The sequence below is a fragment of the Chlorocebus sabaeus genome, chromosome 24, assembly GCF_047675955.1.
Source record: "Chlorocebus sabaeus isolate Y175 chromosome 24, mChlSab1.0.hap1, whole genome shotgun sequence".
NCBI lineage: Eukaryota > Metazoa > Chordata > Mammalia > Primates > Cercopithecidae > Chlorocebus > Chlorocebus sabaeus.
The window spans coordinates 13095026-13115108 of record NC_132927.1 but is presented as its reverse complement, the minus strand read 5'-3'; the positions used below and the strand labels follow the sequence as shown (position 1 = coordinate 13115108).

General features: G+C 39.8%; 2 protein-coding genes across 2 annotated transcripts in view; one reads left to right on the top strand and one right to left on the bottom strand.

Moving 5' to 3' along the window:
* SLC25A21 (solute carrier family 25 member 21) overlaps positions 1 to 1541 on the top strand; it is a 512026-nt gene extending 510485 nt beyond the window's left edge. The window contains exon 10 of the mRNA XM_007986522.3: positions 695 to 1541. Coding sequence (XP_007984713.1) covers positions 695 to 756 — 62 coding nt within the window. The 3' untranslated portion in view covers positions 757 to 1541. The remainder of the gene's footprint in view (positions 1 to 694) is intronic.
* A 301-nt stretch (positions 1542 to 1842) lies between these two features.
* PAX9 (paired box 9) lies at positions 1843 to 19784 on the bottom strand. The gene is made up of 4 exons (XM_007986521.3): positions 19357 to 19784; positions 17930 to 18556; positions 14818 to 14957; positions 1843 to 5204 (listed from the first exon to the last, which is right to left on the bottom strand). Exons 1-4 carry the CDS (start codon positions 19358 to 19360, stop codon positions 4950 to 4952), a joined length of 1026 nt encoding a protein of 341 aa, XP_007984712.2. The 5' UTR covers positions 19361 to 19784; the 3' UTR covers positions 1843 to 4949.
* Between the last annotated feature and the right edge of the window lie 299 nt (positions 19785 to 20083).

Here is a 20083-nt window from a genome sequence, read left to right as displayed (position 1 = left end):
GAGCATGTCTTTTCACAACTAGTTATGTAGCTGTTTTCTTCCAAGACAAATGGTGGTCTCATGCCATCCAACCCCTACTACCAAATTTTCGAGTTCAAATCCATATACACCCGAAGCAGATAAAAGGAATGAAGGTTAGCTTTCAACCTGCTTTTGTTAGGTTTTGCAATACAGATTTTTTAAATATTCAGAATCTAATTTCCACATTGCAATGCAGTTTGAAAGCTATGACAGAAAACTAGACTCATCCATCAAGCACCATCTTAGAGATTTCCTTCTTGAATGCAATTAAGACTGCTAATTATGGACTGGAAAAGATAAATCCTTAGCCTACACATGAAGAATCTGAAGGTTTCTGTTTGCAGGAAAGCCACATTCCCTTACATGACTAACTATGTCTATATTTATTTACTTTTAAAAATTAAAAGTGCCTGAAAAAGAATCTGATGAGAAATGATGAAAGTTGCAAAAACTCATGGGGGAAAAATATATTTGGAGACTCAAGATGGTATTGATTTTATCCTGAGAATTTTCCACAGTAGTTTGTATCTTTGTATTGAAGCTCCAGAACTGCTGATTCTGAACAGCCTCTGCCCGACAGGCTGTGTGAGACATCATGGATTCAGAAACCCAGTGGGAAAGCCAGTGCTATTCCAGAGGATTTGCAATAAAAAACAGCTCTTTTCTTTTCTAGGTGGTGCAGTGATGCTGCTGGTTTATGAATACACCTATTCATGGCTTCAGGAGAACTGGTGATTGCCTAGGAAGTGTTTTTCCCCCTTGAGATAATGGATATTTGCTATGCAGCACCATGAAGAAGAGAGACTATCGACCAGCCAGGTGTATAATTATGAAAGAGAAAACTGTTCAAGAACAAAATCTATTTTAATAATTTAAAAATATCTATAGACAACTTGAGATGATAGTTTTGGCTGTATAAATAAAACTGTGAGAAGAAAAAATAATATGGAACAATGAGGTATTTAAAGTGAATATAGGAAAATAGCATAGAAATCATATATTTTGTAAAAGAAATATAAACTTTGTCTCCTATGTTCGTCTTCACTGCTTCACAATGAAAATGCATTGTATTGATCAGTATTTTTTTCTAAGAGGTCTAGAAATGCTTAAACTATTGAAAATAACTGAAATCATTCAAAGACTGGGTTAAAAAAAGTTAAGCCAAAATTTAAACAGTTTTTATAATGAATTAAATTATTCCATAAATAATATTTAAAGAGCACAAGAAAAATGCTTTAAAGTGCACTAAAATGACCCTTTTAGAATGTTTAATTTTATGAATACTATGTTAAAATGTAAATCTGTTGGTTTTCTGTAGTATCTATGCACATATCAGCTCTATTTTCCTACATCTACTTTATATCTCACATTGCTGTAAGATAATAAACAGGTATTTTAAAACATTATTTAGAACAGAACGTTAAAACACTGTTGTTTAAGCATGTATTTTTAAATCATGATATCCCAAATCTCTTCTAACAAGTAGGAAACATGCAATAAAATTTACTTTGCTTCTCATAGTTCTCTTTGAAGACAAGTTTTGTTGATGAGATATTTTCACATTAAATCACAAATTGGAAGCACCTTTGGACCCATTTGTCAGCCATCAGTATTTACATCCAAATACCTTTGTTCAACATGCCTACCTGCGCCATTTTTAGAAAGAATGTATAGAACAGAACTGCATTTTCAGGTTATTAGTTTTAAACGACAACTTCAGATGGGAAGTCGGCTGTCTGCAGTACTAAAATATGTATGATGAAGGAGAAATGTTCCAAAAGAGAAATACACTTAGCATTTCTAAGGATTACTATACTAACATGTACCACCAAAAATATCTTCTTGGTCTTGATGTAACCAAACTTGATTTTATATCTGTATCCAGAAATGATGCTGATTCAGTCAAGTCAACAAGAATACCTGAAAGTCCACATGACACCTGTCCTAAGTTACTACCAGGGGCTATTTCTACTACTAAAGCATTTTGAAAATAAAAAGTAAAAGATAACATGGTAATTATTACTTTTTATTAATTTAGAGCATTTGAAGTATAAAAATAAAAGGCTTTTGACACACTGTATATACATACATAGCCTTCTGTTGTACATCCTTTCCAACGTGTTTTTTAAAATTTATATTTCAGTCCAATAGTCAATAAAAGGGTCATAAAAACAAAACAAAATTGTTAAAAAAGAGAAATAAGAATGTGTCTCTGTTGCACAACTGCATTCTATCCTTGCAGGTAATACTCTTGCATTCTATGAGAGCACTGCCTGCATAGAGGCCATGAAATTGAACCTTTAACCTCTCCATGTGGATAAGATAGAAAAGGATTTCTGAAGAGTGCATTTGCCAGTTTAAAAGCAACACTTTTATCATCTATGAGATAGAGGAAATATGTCAACATTAACCAATAATAATAATCTTTAAAAGTTAACCCTTTAATCCATTCTATTTTTCTTCTTGTATTTTAAAAAGTGGCTTTAAATCATAATTTTCTTTGAAGAGCAAATTGTATCTGTTGTCTTTTAAAAATTACTCCATGTGAATTCACTGTTAAGACCTAGAGGGAGAAAAGGAAACTTCAATACCATTAATATTAGATTTTTTAAAATACAAGAACCAGAAAAAAATTATAAATAGCACAATAACAAGAGATTTCTTAATTTAGATAAAGAAAATAACATTATTTGCATTTCCACACAAGCAATTAATAATTTTTAAAGCCCCCTAACAGCCACCTAAAAACGTTTGATAAAGAATAGTTCTGTACCTTACATCAGTTTTTCAGATGACAGGAAAGTCCCTGCATGGTATGGTTTTAAAGTCTCCACCAAATTATTGGATTGGATCTTTGTTCCATTCAGTTTATAGTCTATTTTCTCACCAGACTGGGAACTCCAGATGTCAATGGGAGTTTTACAAGATCAAAGGAAGACTATGGCCCTGAGAGTTCATCTGCTCCTGCTTTTTCTTCTCCTGAAGTTATAATCCTCTATTTGTAGCACTGAATTTCGGTTGCTTTAGAAATAAATGCAGTTCAAAGCTCTCTATAAGATATCTGCTGTTTGAAAAAAGCAGTCACTCTAACATAACTTGTTATGTTAATCTGCTTACTGTTTACATCCTAGTGATTTGAAAACCTAACTAATCTAGCCATCTGAGTTTTAAATGAAGCTGTGAAACTGATGTGGTGGAACTGCATTGCCATGTAGACTGTGCACAGCACAGACGGGAAGAAATTAAAATCACCTAGGGAATCCATCTTCAACATCCATATCCAGTGAGGTGCTCTTTTAGTTATTGCACAGAATTAGTACCAAAAAACCTTCAATATATTAATTTTCCAACAGTTGAATTGTACCAATGCCCTAAAAACATATTTTTAAGCCTATTTTGCCAACCAGGAAGAACTTCCTAAACAGAAGGGATTACAAACTGTAGAATTTTGCCCCAGAAAATCAATTGTTTTAAAATACAACACATACTACTCACATGCTCACACACACATATACTCCACAGCTGTTATTAACATTAAAGTGAAAAATAAATTGGTCTAGAAAGGTTTATGAGTTAAACTGTGTTCTGAAATTTCAGAAATGAATAAAGGGAATTTGTTAAAATTAAATAACATTGTATTTCTAGTACCACCACCAGTTTACCTACATGCGATACATGCTTCTGTACAACAATGTAAACTTCACAGCAAGCCATTGTTACATTCATTAGAGCAGAATTTTCCATTTTCTTTAAATTACAACATAATTTTGGGCTGAGATTGCTGAACACACAGGTAAGCCAACAATAACAGTACAATTTAGTTTCACAGTGGTTTTCTTAACACAAAGTTCATTTTAAGCATCTTTGCAAAACATTTCACATTAAACTTAAGTTTCTAAGTGACTTCCTTTAGAGCCTTCTTGTTCAGATATCTTCTACCCTCTTGTCTTTATATGCTTGGCGTGTGTGTTGTTTGATTGGGTACAAAATGGGAGACTGGCTTGTTTTATTTGTTTTTCGTGTCCTCTGCTGTAGAAAGAAAGTGTCCTTCATGAGATGCTGAAGCCTTCACTGCATACACAAAATTTGGGGGCAAGTCCAGGTCCAGGAGCCCGAGCAGCCCACCACCAAACAGAGACAAAGACGTTGCCAGAAAGTCACCTTTGCAAAAAAGAAAGAAAAAAATAGAGAAGGGGGTGGGGCTGGGGGGAGGGGAATATCTTATGGAATGAAGACACAAATGCACCATCCAGAGTCCATATTTACAAACTAATAGAAAATATAAACATTATTGTATTTGGAACCAAGTCAAAACACCAGGGAGAGCTAGATTCAGATATTGCTTGGGTTCTACATATATTTTTCAACAAAATAGGTCATGTCTTAAAGATAAACAAAGGATCACTCAAACAAGTCAATTATTGATTTGTTTCCTAATGATGAATTAAAGCTTACTTGGTTACCATATTTGATTAGAGGGTGTAGCATAATTTTTTTTCTATAAGTACTTTCCTTTATTGATTTTGCAAAATCTCAACAATTGCACATTTCAAAAGTTTAGGTTGATTTAGAATAAATATACACATGTGGTTTTACCAAAGACTAGTTTGTGAAGTTCCTTAAACCCTTTGAGGGGTGTAGGTTTCTTTGCTATATGAAGACAGTATGTGGGCAACACAATGTCTCATTCAATGCTTATTGTTGCTCTTGTTTTTAAATCCTAAAGTCATGTCAGTTTTTCTGCAAGAGAAAAGTTATGGCAAGAAATATGTAAGTGTCATCAGCACAAAGGATGTGAGTCCGTACAGCCAGCTTTCAAGGCAGGAGAGTTGGAGGGCAGGAGGGGTGGAATGTGAGACCTGCGAATTGGGGGAGGAGGTGCTGATACGGGGAGACCCGGGTGAAGCTGCTGGAGACGGAATTTCCCATCAGAGTGCGGAAGCCGTGACAGAATGACTACCTTCTCTCGCTGCCTGCATTCCCTTGAACGCCAGCGATGCAGGAATGTCACAGTTGTGGGGAGACAATGGGGTGCTGCCAGCATGTTGCCACCCATGTCCAGCAACATAACCAGAAGGAGCAGCGCTGTAGGTCATGTAAGGCGACACTTGGGCCGGGGTAGGGTAAGGAGCCATGCTGGATGCTGACACAAAACTGCCCACAGCTGGGAGACCATTTGGTGCCTGAGAGGAGTAGAAAAGAAGTGAAAAATAATCACATTATAGGAGTGAACATTTCACAGGTTCTTAGAAGCAGAATTTAAGTCTGAGTAAGCCAACAATGCTCTAACTCCACTCTCCGACTGTTTAAAAAAAAAAATTTGAGCTTTATTATATTCTAAAGACATTCACAGTCTTGCCACTTAAACAAACATAATGGCAAGATATTATTCGTTCCACAAACATTTAGAGAAAGCTGCAACCAGAAAATTCATAGTATTTGCTTGTGCTATTTGGAAGTACAGGAAGGAGGTGCAGGGTGAAGAAAGAATCAATGGCGATTAAATACTCTTAGAATCTGTTCGGCTGTCCTCATTGCCTTTGTCAACCTTCCCGGGACTTGGGTTTTGTTTGACTCTTTTGTTGAGGCACTTGTGACAGGCCTGGTTGGTATAGCTTTTATTTTCAGTAAAGAAGGGCACAGACTGCAGGCTGTCATGTTAGAAACTCACAACAAACACGACCTTCGTTTAAGAAAATATATACCATATTTTAAGAGATCATATTGAAAATTCCCGTTGGACAAAGGACATACAAAAATCAGGCACTTTGTCTTGTAAGGATTTTTAAATGAATATTGCAGGTACCTTTTCCAGGACTGTTTTATCAGAAAGGAAACTGTCTTTCCTCATATAAAAGAACTGCATATACCTGGTTTTGAAATTGGAAATTTTGCTTGCCAAGTTTTTGGGCCCTGTGATGTGAGTTTTTAAAAGCCACATGGATAAATCTCTTGAAGTGAATTTAGAAGTTAAAATCTTTGTTTGCAAACACAATGCAGCACTCCTGGCAGGCAAGCCTGCCTAGAAACCAGTGCTCTCTTGGCAGCCAATGAATTATTGTTGGTATCGTTACCATTAACAACACTAAAAACACCCTGATTTTTAATCCTGATTCTGGCATGAACACTGGGCATCCTTCTTCAAGTAGTCTAATTTTTTCCCCTCAATTTTTATACTATTTAGAAATAAAGAGTAGATCCTGTGTCCTGATAGTGACATGAATGAATTACCATTTCAACATATTTCCTAGTGAAAATATAATGTAAATACTATAATTTTATTAGGAAAATTGGTTTAATCCTTAAAGTTAAATTAATCAGGTGTATGTTAGCTAAATATGTCTTCTCATTCAATTGCAACATATGAATTACTTTCTAATTTAATTTATTTGGGCTATTGTTTTCACTTCTACATCTACGAGAATGCAGTGGTGGGGTCTCAGAAACTGTTTTCTCAGTGCAGAGTAGATGAATATGTACATGGAATAGAATATATACATGGGTATGACTTAACATTACTCATGCATTTCTGACAAAATAAGAAAAATATTAGAGGGCTTAGCCTTGTGTCTATGTTCTGTAAGAACAAACACCTCATGTTGTGTTTTTCGATGTTGGTTCTTTGAAAATAGGGAATGAGAAAGGAAGCTAAAGTTTCTTAAGTGTGTCCTACGTCCCAGGCACTAAGAAATATCCAACATATTTTACTGAATAATGAGGATTAATGAATTATATAGTTCATTACAAATGATTGAGTTTATCATAATTACAAGATAGCATGTCACAAACACAAGACAATGTTCAACTGAAATTAAAGTGTATTTGAAGCGTCCCAGAGAATGATGATGCTGTATTTTTTTAATCAAGAAACTACTGCACATAACTGTTGAATACAAATGAAATCATCCTCTTTTTATACAAGGATATAGATTAAGAGGTTTAGCCATGTACCCTCAACCAATTGGCAAGTCAGTGACCATGTGTTAAAAGAATTTATCACCCCTGTCCAATGCAGGGTCCTCTGTAGCATATCATACTGTTTTTCCTGGACACTTAAAAGATAGATGCACTTTAATTTAAAACTAGAGCATCTTTTGAGATAACATCCGGTAACAAATTCTTTTCTCTCCTAGAACATGATTCTCATTGTTAGATCCTCACCTCTTTCTTAGCTTCTAAAAAAAAAAACAGTTTCTTCCACTTTTTGAGAATTGCTGATTATATCTCAAAGGAGACATACTTTAAGGCTCTTGTGAGATGGGTATCAAGATAGAGAACTATCAAATTACAGGGGAAAAAAATTTAGTTTTGCATAGAGATTATAGTTTTTATCATTTTTATTTAGAATTGTCCCAATAATCTATGATAAATGAGTTTGGAAAGAAATAAATCCAATTCAGTTATGGAAAGGTGTTCACATCTGTATGTGGTGTTAACTAATATTTTCATTTCCAGCATTAACTAATATTTTATACTACTGATGCCAGTGTGAACTAAGAATAATGAAAAAAGAATGCTAACATTAAAAATTAATTGTAAAATAATAAAAATCTTTGGCCAACATCATACAGGGATGTAAGGTTAAACAATTTAATATTATACATGACAGAAACAATGCTCTAGTTAGCAGAACATAACTGTTGGTGAGTTCTATTTTTCATCACAGCTAAATTTTTCCTACCTATTCTTTTTTCTTTGTATTTTATCTGTCATTCAAAATTACAGTTCTCTCTGAAATCCTTGCTTAGTCATCTTCCCTTTTCTTACACCTTTGCTCTTGGAATTATTGCTCATTGACGTGCCCCATTTACTTGAACTCTTGAGTTGTTTTGTTGCAATGTCTGTGGTTCCCTTACATGGACCCACTTCTTTTTGCCCAGAGATGTTCCCCCTGAAAGGTGGCCCTCAGAGACATGCTGCATTGAACTTTTATCTTAGATAATGCTCCTGGAATTTACGGGGAGGCAGGACATTGGATTTAGGCCTGTATTACCTTTTAGTGCCTTATTTATTCCATGATTACATTCATTTATCAAGTGTTAAAAAATGAGCAAATTTTTCCATATTTGTCCAATTTCTCATACTTAATTCACAAACTTGCTTTATGTCATTATTCTTATTAGTAAATATTTCAAAGTTCTCTTAAATCCACAATATTTATTTAGTATCATTTTAGTAATGCAATCCCCTTTGTACTGCAGAAAGACAAGGTAGGAAGAGAAGCTCGGAGTTGATTTCATCTCATAGGAAAAGGTGGCCCAGTACGGTGGCTCACGCCTGTAATCCCAGCACTTTTGGAGGCTGAGGCGGGTGGATTGCCTGAGGTCAGGAGTTCAAGACCAGCCTGGCCAACATAGTGAAACCCCGTCTTTACTAAAAACACGAAAATTAGCCGGGCATGGTGGCAGGTGCCTGTAATCCCAGCAACCTGGGAATCTGAGGCAGGAGAATCGCTTGAACCTGGGAGTCGGAAGTTGCAGTGAGAGGAGATCGCGTCATTGCACTCCAGCCTGGGCAAAAAGAGCAAGACTTCATCTCCAAAAGAATAAAAATAAATAAAAAATTAAGGCAAGGAGAGGCTAAAGTGTTTGCTTTAAAAAAAAATAGAAATCTTTAAACTTAAACAGTATAAAAATAGCCCTTAGTTTTCCCTCAGGTTAAATTATGACCTAGCTTGGGGGTCTGGAGACTTTTGTCTTAATTTTACTTTTTACTTTCGAAGTTCAGATTTGTAAATTTAGAAAAAAAAAAAAAAGAGCAAGTAAATGTGCTTTAAATTTTACCTGCCTCCTGCCACCTTCATTATTTATTCATTTTAGTGACTCAATAAACACATCAATTTTCTCACTATTAATTTTGACACATAAAATTAGTAAAAGATATAAATCTCTACTGGGTCAAATAATTGTTATTTATGAAGCAATCACTGAAAGAGTAAAATTTTCCACCGCAAAGGAAAACAACTACAGGTAGCATTGATGTTTGTTTATTCTTTCCAGTAAAAGAGTACATGACTTAAACGTCCCAAATCTGTTTAATGTTTTCAGTGAAGGGCATGTAATTAATCTGAAAAGCTAGTTAGGTCGAGTAGAGACTACCAAATGTACACTATAAATATAGTGGGAGCAAACATGCTAAATTACTCTATTTAATTGGATTGTAAATATGATTTATAAATCAACCAACATATGGAATCCCCAGGGAAGAGTAAACAAATTTTCCAAATGAAACCCCAGCAATGAGCATGTAATGGAAATCTCATTTTTGAAAATGACTTTACCTAAAGATTCCATAAATAAGACTTCAATCCATCAACTCCTTTCTCATGTGGATCTTCCATGAAAGGCATGAGAATTCTCTCCCCTGAAAGAACTGTGCAAGGGTGCTCTCTATAGCAAACTATCTTCTACCTAAATTTGAGAAGGAGATTTACTAATACAAAGCAAAATAGACTAAATTGCATACCCTAGAAAAAGTAAGTTACTTGCTTTGTTTTAATACTTTTAGGAAAAGACCAACTTCATCACACTGACATTAAAGGAAAGAGTCTAGAAAAAAATATATAAGGTGCAATGTAGTTCTAGTTAAGGTTATTACAAGAAGAATGAAAGTACATGTTTTAATTTCATTTGTTCTGAATGTTCAAAATACAGATTTACCAGTTTTTAAAAATTAACTTTAGTGAATATGTCGAAGAACTGTATTGACAGAGGGCTAGATTGTAAACTGTTTGAGGACAGGGACTTGCCTTAATCATCTTGTATCCACACAAAGTAGTATACATCATAAGCATTCCACAACCATATGCACACTTAAGTTAGTATAGGTTTGTGGAAAGCAAAAGATGTGACAGTCTTGCTTAAAAAACAAAGCAAAAAGGTAGGCACCGTTTATCACAGGACAAGCATTACACTTTAAGCAAGCAAAATGAATAAAGCTGTTTTAAAAAGTAAACAGAAGTTCTAACCTAGCCATTATTATTTGATTTATGGTTATTCCATTTACCCTCCCTCCTCCAAGAAAATGAAAATACATTAGCATCAAAACACTTGTGACCACCATAAAACTGCTATGGCAAATGTCTGGCAATTAGAGGTTATAGACCATTATTCAAATTCTGGGAATTGTCTATTCAACATTTTTTATCGTGAAGATAAATGCGAATAACAGTGCCAGGTCCTCTACCCATAATCTGCTTTCACTTATCAGTTCAACTTGGTCCTCCTCTTATGATAAAATGAATTTACCTTGGCTTTATAATAAAGTAGATTTAGCCACAAATAGAGATATGCTTCACCTAGAATTTCAACCTCAATATCATAAGCAAGAAAAAGCTTTGGATCTGAAAATAAACAAGATTTTCTCTTTTTTGGTGAACTCATTTTTCTGACTGTCATTCTTCCCTTTTTAATTCATTATGCAATGACCTAGTAAAACATACCTGACAAAATGAAATGATGGTTATAAATATGGTTTCAACATTCATCCAACAAGATCTTAATTACGCTTACTTATCATATTGTAGATCTAAATGTTTTTAAGAAACGGAAAGCTGCTATTTAAAAGCTTTTCTAAATTTTATAATTTTCCAAAATATTATTAAAATTGACATGGCCTTGAACAATTTTCAATTACCTTTCCCTGCTATTTTATACAACACATTTTACTGACATATAATCATTAATTTTATTTTGAAATACTACTGGTTAAAATATAACCAGGTCAAATAATGTTTTTCATAACAGATAACATTATGAATTTCAAAGACATTCTGCTGGCATTTGCCTAAGATTTCATTGTTTATAAATTATAAATTGTTTATAAAAATTAACTTTAATATGAAGAAAAATTTAGTGCAATATCATTTATATCTTTCTGAGAACAGTACATCCGCTAGGACGGTCAGTTTTTAAAATAACACACTAGAAAATCACATTTAGGATTCTAGAAGACTATCTTCATTTCAGATGCATGTACAAGTAAATGCTGCATAAGAATTTCAGATTATATCTGTAAATTCAACTATTTTCACAACTTAATTCTGAACTTTTGAAAAGTTCAATTATTTATAGACTATTCTCTATTTCTGACATCCCAGTTTGTAGCTAGTGTTATATCAAACTTACCACGTTAACATATGCAACCCCAAAATGAAGATACCCAAAGCTTATAAATCTGTGTCTCCAATTACTTGAGAGTATCAGATATTCAATGTATTTTTCCTGAGAAAGTATGCCCATTTGTAGAAAAATTTTCAAGAACTATACAATTATTTATATATAGCTTGAATAAAATTGAAGCATTAATTCACTAAAGACTTCCTAAAAGGACAAACGTATTCCGGCCCCTATGATTCTCTATATGAGGTTTTTTGACCATTCCAATTGTATTCTATTGGAGTTTTATGCTTTCAACAGAAAAGAACCAGCCATAAGGAACCAGAGAACATTGTTGCCATTCAGAAGTAAATGGGATTAAGTACTTCTAGCCCCCATATTAACTGTGGGTTTTAAAAAGCCAAAATAAATATTCTATCCTCAGAGACAATAAGGACTTCTGAATGGCACTGCAAAATGTTAATTACAATGTAATATTAATATGGAAGACAGGTTGGAATATTCTAAACTGAATTTTCAAAGACAAAAGATATCTATATGCATAGCTGAAATGTGCATACAGTTGTAATTAGTAGGAATTAGGGCATCTGTCTCTACAGTTTAAGCTGAAAATAGAAACTCTAGGTTATGGTAATCAATAGTATCTATACTCAGTTGTGTAGTTTAGCCCCTTGGTAATTCTACAGGTGTCCTCAGGAAAAATATGCTTTAAGCACTATGATTCTGAATTCTCAATTTCCTTCTTTATATAATAAAATTAGACTAGTATCACATAATATTGCACTATTTAATAACAATCACAAATGCTCTGAAAGTTGGAAAATTTTTAAAGATTTTTTTTTGGCCAAAGACATTCAAGTTTTTGGCCATAATATAAACAGAGGGAAAAATATGTGTTACCTGAGTTTACATTTTGGTTGAAATATGCTGATTCCATTTTGAAAAATAACTTTTAAAAATAAATCTGCCCTTTGAACATTGGTAAGAGAAATGCACATATATGGGCAACACTTTGCCTTTGTATGTTTATAAACAAGTATTACTGTGTAATTTAACCTTACACGAAATCAATGTCTAAAGTTCAAAACTGCTCAAAAAAATGACATGGCTGAAGTTTATGTGCCTACTTAGCACATCTTCAGCATTAAGCACTATTTTGATATTATCATAGAGTAGCCACTGATTTATATTATTCTTAGAAACTTTTCAGGTTTTGAAATTTTACGTCATTTGAATTATCTAACTATTAAAAACATTGCAATGCAGAAGATTAGCATATTGCAATTGAGAACTTTGCAAAAGTAAGTTTGATATTTTTTATTCTGGAAAAAATAGTTTATTAAGTATTTAGAGCAATATTTATTTGGCTACTTATTTCTTTATATTATTTTATAAATGTGATAATTTAGTGGTTTAAAATTTAGTATATAAAAGGTAATCTATTTTTAATAATCAGAATATCAATTACTTGAAACTTCAAATTTTTTATTTTAAATAATTTGTCAGTTTAGTTTTGAAGTGTATTATAAATTAAGCATTTCCAAACAAGTTTCAGTGCTAGATCTATAATTCAAGGAAGTGAAAATAAAAATAACTGGCTGGTGCGGTGGCTCACGCCTATAATCCCAGCACTTTGGGAGGCCGAGGTGGGTGGATCACAAGGTCAGGAGATCAAGACCAGCCAGGCCAACATGGTGAAACCCCATCTCTACTAAAAATACAAAAATTAGGTGGGTGTGGCAGCGCGTGTCTGTAATCCCACCTACTCCGGAGGCTGAGGCAGGAGAATCGCTTGAACCCGGAAGGCAGAGGTTGCAGTGAGCGGAGATCGCGCCACCGCACTCCAGCCTGGGGACAGAGCTAGACTCCGTCTCAAAATAAATAAATAAATAAATAATAACTATAAAGGTTTTTTTGGATTATGACTGCTTGATATATAAACTGGGTTCATCAATGACATGTGGGAATTAGAAACTTTTTCAACTCTATACTTCACAACGTTAGTCCAATAAATGATGACCTAATAAAAAGCACTAAGCGCCTATTAAATGCTTGCTTCTCTGGTAGGCGCTTTGTATACACTCTTTCTATGTTTGTAACAAAATCCCTTGAAGTTTTGACTATGGTCTCTCAGAACAAAGTATACTCTGATAAATATTACTTGCTTTTACACGTCTCTCTTTAACTGCCACTTAGAACCACAGGTAATACTTAATAAATGCTTACTATGTGCCATATGGTTGCATTATCTCATTGAACACTCATAACACCTCTGGGTTGGGAGTATCATTTCCCTGTTTTAAAGATGAAGAAATAGAGACTCTAAAAAATTAAATATTTTCCTAAGGAGTCGTACGGCCAGAGATTGGAGCTCCTAACCATTGTACTATTCTGCCTTTTCTTTGCAAATTACGATTTAAGGGTGGGAGCTTTAGTAAAAGAAAATGACAAACTTCCTTATCATTTCTCATTGACATTCTTTACAGTAGAAACAGACTATGGAAAAGGGCTCTCTTTCCTTGCTGCTATTTTCTGTGTTATTTGTTATTGGAGAGCCACCAATGTGTATTCTGATTCCATTTCAACAAAATAAGAGAGGGAAGAGGAAGTGGAAATGGGATTTGTTACAGAAAATAACGACCAGGATTTTTTTCCAAGTGAATAAGAGGAACAAGTTCCACTTAATTTTAAAAGCTGATTTTGACAGATAAGAAAACATTAAAAATTTTAAGTCTTCAAAATAATAAAACGAAAACTGAATAGCTTGAGGCTTTGGAATTCAGTTTGGGATTAAGAAATTTGCAAACCTACTGAGGTCTGCTGGGGAAACCTTACATTGCCTTAAGGTTCGGTTTTTGAGAGTTTTGAACTCTTGACTCCAGGACGGTGATGAATTTAGACTTAAATCTGGGGCTTTTGTTGTGGTGGTTGCTTAGCTTTTCTGGGGGGGGGGGGGGGGGAAACACGAGTGTTTTAAATTTTCCTTTGGAGACATGAGGGAGGGACAGAGGGAAAGAAAAATTAAACGGTCCGCAGCCAGTCCGTATAATTTGAGGTTTTCTCACTAACTTCCTTGGGAGATTACAATGTGATCTTTAGTCGAGAAAATGGTAGCTCTGTTACGTTTATCTGAGTGCCCCTCTTCACAGGACTGGCCAAGCGGATTTGTCTGAGAGCCACGGGAGGGAAAGTCCGAGCCTGAGGACCCCACAGCCGCTGCTGCACCGCGGGGCCGAGACCCGGTGCGCGCGTTTCGCGGGCGTGAAGGTGCGGGTCTGAGGCCCCAAGTCTGCTCCGCCTGGCTCTTCGGAAGCGCCTTCTTTGGTTAACTCTACCCTCAATGAGAGCCGCTGAAAGGGCTTCAGGAGCCGCCTCCCCAAGCCCCCAGAGGCCGAGAGGCCTGGAGGCGCTTCCCAGAGCCGCGCCCCGGGGAGCCACCGCCCCAGACCCCCAGCGCCCTGGCGAGCTCTCCCGACCCCTGGCGGGGGTCGAGGCCCCAGCTCCGCCTTCCAAGGCCTGGGCCTCTGCTTAGCCCCAGTCCACGAAGGATCTGGCTGGTAGCAGCAAAGGGGCGCCAGCCTGGGCTTCTCTCGTGGGAAGCTCAGAAAGGAACCCGAGTCTTCATCGCCTAAATCCCTGCCGCCAAGCGACCCACCTGACCTGACCCTCGCCTCCTCACCTGACCGTACTTGGCTTCCTGCTCCAGGACTCCCTTTTCCAACCCGTTCACCGCGTGCGGGGCGGTGGCGGGGAAGTTGTTGCGGCCCAGGCTGCTCCACTCCTCCACCTTGGGGCTGTGGTAGGGGGAGCTGTCGCTCACTGCCGAAGAGGAGAGAAGGTGTCAGGCCGGAGGCCCAGCCCGCGCGCCCCACTCTTGAGATGGGACCCAAACCCGCGACGGAGAGCTGGAGGGCTAAGACCTTGGGTCGGCCCCCTGCCCTTGGCCTCCCGAGGGCGCTAGGCCCAGCCTCTACCTCCTGTGCTTCCAACCCAGGCCTGGTGAAGTTTTACTTGCCTGAGAGTAGGCCTTTCCAAATTCTCTGACCCACGCCTGAGGGAAAATATTTTTTTCTTTTTCAACCAGTATTTTATTTCCCTCCGCCCCTCCGCTCTCCCAGGGCAAAGGAGTGGAAGAAACCTAAATAGGGGAAGGAACCCTTAAGGCTGCACGCGCCGTTTTCCACCTCCTCATTCTTAACCCAAGGCCGACTGGGGGTTGACAACGATTTGGGAGTGGGGCTGGCTGAAAAGAAAGAGAGGAGCGTCTGACCTAAGGTTGCCTGCACTGGTGCTCACTGCGCTGTGGGGATCTGGTACTTATGTCAATAGAGAACAAAAAGACCTGCAAAGTCTTTGCAAACAAATAACTAAATTATTCCCACGATACGGTGCAAAATATATGTGCACAGATTTCTGCTTTGTGCGTGCATAGGGCTCCCCTTGATACTCTACCTCTACACATTACATATGTGATATGTGCATATGACTTAAAAAATAAATCTTGCAATTGCCACTATACATGCCATGGGTGTTAGTGGCAGGGTTTTCCTGAAAAAAGTTTCAAATATGTATATACAAGAAAGAGAAAATGAAATAGGTTAAGAAAATGAAAGTAAAATTAAGTGTTAAGGTGTAATGCCATCAGTTATTCTTTCTGTTCTTGGTGGAGATGCAAAGAAAATTGTATGGTGTAAAGTAATTACTATAATACCTAGGGTTGTGCATATTGAATTATTGGCATTTTTCGGTGTCCAGGTGTAGTTTCAAAGAGATATGTGAAGGCTACAAACAATGTATGTCTGTCTTTGGGTCCTATGGATGGAGGAGCGAAGTTTGGCAAAGCCATTGTAACTTGATTTTAAACACGTCCATCTAACACAGTGCTTTAAGAGAGTGATCATTTTTGCAGAAATGATCATTTTTATAATCATAAATTTGTCACAAGCTGGATTGTTTAAAACTGGCATCCAAAATCACAACAATATCTAAAAGGAAAAGTTGCTCCTTTCCATTGTCCAATGCTTTCCCAACTGACGTTTGCTCTGATGGTAATATCCCTAGGCAAGAAAAGTTTTATTTTCAACTCTGTCAGTCTTTTTTTTTTTTTTTCCACTATGTTTCCTCCTCTACCACCCCCAAGAATTAGATTGAGTCCCATTTGCACTAGGAAACTGTGTTTTGGTCCAGAACTGCCTGTCTGTCTTTGCCTTCACAGACAAAAGGCAGTCGGTGGGCACAAGCCTGAAGTTATCTTAAGAAATTGAGATCCCCCTGTGAGCCCCCATTTCTGCTGATCTCACACTTTCCCATGAACAGGGGCTTCCTTTAAATGTCAGTGAGGTCAGTTTATCCTATAAATCAAGGGCAAACTCTCTCCAACTACGGCTCCAAGTAGCTCCAAATAAGACAAAACTGGGGTCTTGTAAACTTGCAGTCAGAAAACAAGAAGATGAGAAATCAGACCCTGCTTTAGTTACTTAAAAAGATAATTGTGCCAATGTGGTGGCAACCAAGAAAGGCAGGAAGTAATTAAATAAACTATTTCCCCCTTTCCTATTTAATTTTTCCTCCACACTTTTAAAACTTCAGGCTGAGAAATTAAGAAAGTGGACTATCTACGCATTATTTAAATTCTGCATCTAGGTCATTTAGACTTTCTTTTCTCCCTACCAAGAAAAAAGTTAACGCCTTAAAAAAAAAAAAAAAAAAAAAAAAAAAAAAAAAAAAAAAAAAAAAACTCAGTAAAAGAAAACAAACTTAGGTCTCCTGCGGAAGCCGGACTGGGCAGGAGGGCTCGGGGAATCCTTCTGACAACGCAGAAAGGACGCTTAGGACTAGGCAAGGTCAGGGGTGAGAAAGGAAAGGAACAGTGGGGTGGCACTGCTGAAAGCATGCAGGAACTAGATAGATATCCACTTGCATTCTCGGGGACCCGGGGACCCCAAAGGAAAGTGGCAGGCTCAGGGAAAACTGAAAAGAACAGTAAAAGGACAGCATGGAATTGCCTGCATTTTATCTCCATCACTGCAGTTGCTGAAGCCACTTCCCTTCCTAAGATATACACAGTGAAGTCTGTTAAGTTAGAAAGTGAATGATGAGAGAGAGAGAGAGAGAGAGAGAGAGAGAGAGAGAGAGAGAGAGAATGTGAATATGACTTCATCTGGGAATGAGTTACATGCAAGTTACTAGTAGTAACTTCGGGACCTCCATTTCCGAGGAAAATGAAGTGAAGCATAAGAACGAAACCAATTAGGTGACATTTGAACTTCCTGCCTGAGCAAATTTGGCCTGATTACCAGAATCCAGAATCGGAGAAGAATACTTCAATTTCCACCGCGTGCTGGACTGCTCCCGGCCGTAGTGATCCCCAAGCAAGCTGCTCTGCCCGCAGCGGCGTCTGCAGCCGGCAGCCCCAAGCAGGCTCGGGCCTCCCGGGCTGCGCCCCAAGTCCAGCCCCAGCCGTGCTCTCCAAGTGAGCAAGCCGGGCTGAGGCTGCCTCGGCGAGAGGCGGGGGAGGGTGGAAAATGCGAACCATGTGTTGGGGATGGGGGGATGTTATGGGTCTGATAGTTTGAGTTGAGGCAGGAGACTGTGTGTGGCAAGGAAACCAGGGGCATGAGTTTCAAGTTAATGAGATCAGGACACCCCCTAGGAAGACTCCTTACTTTTCCAAAGGAAAAAGCGTTAGATGGTGGGAAAGACAGGGTCCCGGAGGCCGCAGAAACTGGTACCTCCGCTGGAGTGCGGAAGCAGACGCTGCACATTCACATGCCCAGCCTCTGAGCCCCTACCTTGGTCGGTGATGGAGCGGATGCCCAGGATGTCTGTGACGGAGTGCGAGGAGGGCCAGGTGCGCGGCATGGCCACCGAACCAGGGATGGCAGGCACCCCGGGTGGCGTGGGCACCTTGGCGGCCGCCGCCGTGATAGGGCTGGGGTACGAGTAGATGTGGTTGTAGGGCAGCGCTGGCTGCGGCGTCGGCTGGTGCTGCTTGTATGAGTCGTAATGACCCTGCTGGGCCAAGTTGCCGATCTTGTTGCGCAGAATACGGCTGATGGAGCTCACGGAGGGCACGTTGTACTTGTCGCACACGCCGTCCGCCAGCAGGCGGTCCCGGATCTCCCAGGCGAAGATGCCGGGGTCCCTCTGCTTGTAGGTCCGGATGTGTTTCACCACGGTGGGGGTAGTGACCCGGGGCTTGCTGCCCCCGATGGCTCCTGGCAAGATCGAGCCCGTCTCGTTGTATCGCGCCAGGATCTTGCTGACGCAGCCGTGCGAGACCCGTAGCTGCCGGCTGATGTCACACGGTCGGATGCCCAGTTGGGCCAGTTCCACGATGCGAAGCCGGATGGCGTTGGGCAGCGGCCTCCCGTTCACGAACACTCCTCCCAGCTGGTTCACCTCCCCGAAGGCTGGCTCTGCAAAACGAACACACAGCGCGCAGGGACGCGCACCCGCTGCTTGGGACAGCCGCCTGCCACTGGGCCTCCCTGCGCGTCCGGGGACTGGGCGAACGCGCCCGTCCCGTACTAACGACTGGGACTGTCCCCAAACCATACGGTCCCGGAACATAGCCGAACGGCCCGAAACGGTCAAGGTCCAATCGGACCCCCTCTCTCATTCCTGCCGTGCCGGAGGCCCCTACAACCAAGTAAAGTGGTGAGACGCAGGGCCTCTCCGAGCCTTCAAAGTCTCCCGAAGCAGGAGGTGAAATCGGTCTTGACGCCTGAACGCGCTCCTTCTCGCCTGCTCCTTACTAAAGTCCTTGAGCCGCTCCCTCTCTCCACCAATCCCATCCCCAGCGTTCCTTCTGGAGACCCGGGCAGTTAAACAAAGTCTAGGGGAAGCTAGAGGGTGTGTTGTTGTTGTTTGTTTGTTTTGTTTTGTTTTGTTTTCCTGTTTTGTTTGCGTGTGTGCGCGCGTGTGAAACAAAACTTGGTTTGCTACTGGGGCTGCGGGGCGCTGATGCCACAGCTCCCTTCTCTTAAAATCAGAAAATGGCATCAACAGCCACCCAGTAGCCAGCGTTCACGTTGAACTGCTGTGCGCCGCTGACCCTTAGCGTGTTCCTACAACTTGTAGGAACACGAGCAAAGTCAATAGAGAATGTGAGCGCTTAGTGGCGCGCGCCCTCGCACTCCCTCCCTCCCTCCCTCCCTCGCCCGCTCGCTCCCTCCCTCCCTTCCCGGCTCTGACAGAGTCCCCCGCCGCCACTCACCCATTGCTCCGAGCAGTACACCAACCCGGCCCCAGTTCTGCACTCCCAGACAGAAACTTTCCGCACCGCCTCAGTGGCCCGGCCTGTTGCTACCCGGGCGGACCGCCGGCGCCTCCGATTCTTCCCAGGAGGAGGAGGCGAGAGTGCAAAAGGAAGAAGTAAAAGGAAGTCTGTGCCCCGATGAAAGAGACTTGAGTTCTGCATTTCAATCTAAGCAGCAACGTGGGCTGGGCTGAACGGGGCCGGGCGGCTCAGTCTCTCACTCACTGGGGACACGCCCTAAAAGGGGCGGGGCCGAGGGCAAGCTGCGTGGTGATTGGTGCGGGTCGGTGAGCTACAGCGCAGTCCAGGAAACTCCTTCCGCTGTCTCTTTCAGGCTGGCTCCCCACCTGGGTGACTAAATACAATGAAAATGGGTGTTTGACATCTTCCCAGAAGAGGCACAAAAAGACAGCAAAATCAGGCTGGTAAAATGCTGAATAAACAAATGAAAGCGTTTGGTCTGAATATGAATGACTCGAAGGGAGAAGGGGCCCTAGGAGACCTCCTCTAGGGAACGATGGACGTCTCAGAAATGAAGTTAAGACTATAGGTGGGAGGCGGCGCCACCGTGCACAGGGGTGAGGGAGTTGTCTTAGCAAAATCTGTCATGCGGGCCTCTGGGGACTGTCAGGAGATGATCAGTGTCACCTGCCGATTCTACCTCACTTCAGTCCATGCCAGGCGG

Bases quoted from the DNA above. Each gene is read 5' to 3' on its own strand.
- PAX9 (XM_007986521.3), bottom strand. The intron at 14,958-17,929 runs GTAGGGGCTCAG...CCTCTTCGGCAG, and splicing joins CCGCTCCATCACCGACCAAG to TGAGCGACAGCTCCCCCTAC. The intron at 5,205-14,817 runs GTGAGGAGGCGA...TACTCCTCTCAG, and splicing joins AGGAAGCCAAGTACGGTCAG to GCACCAAATGGTCTCCCAGC.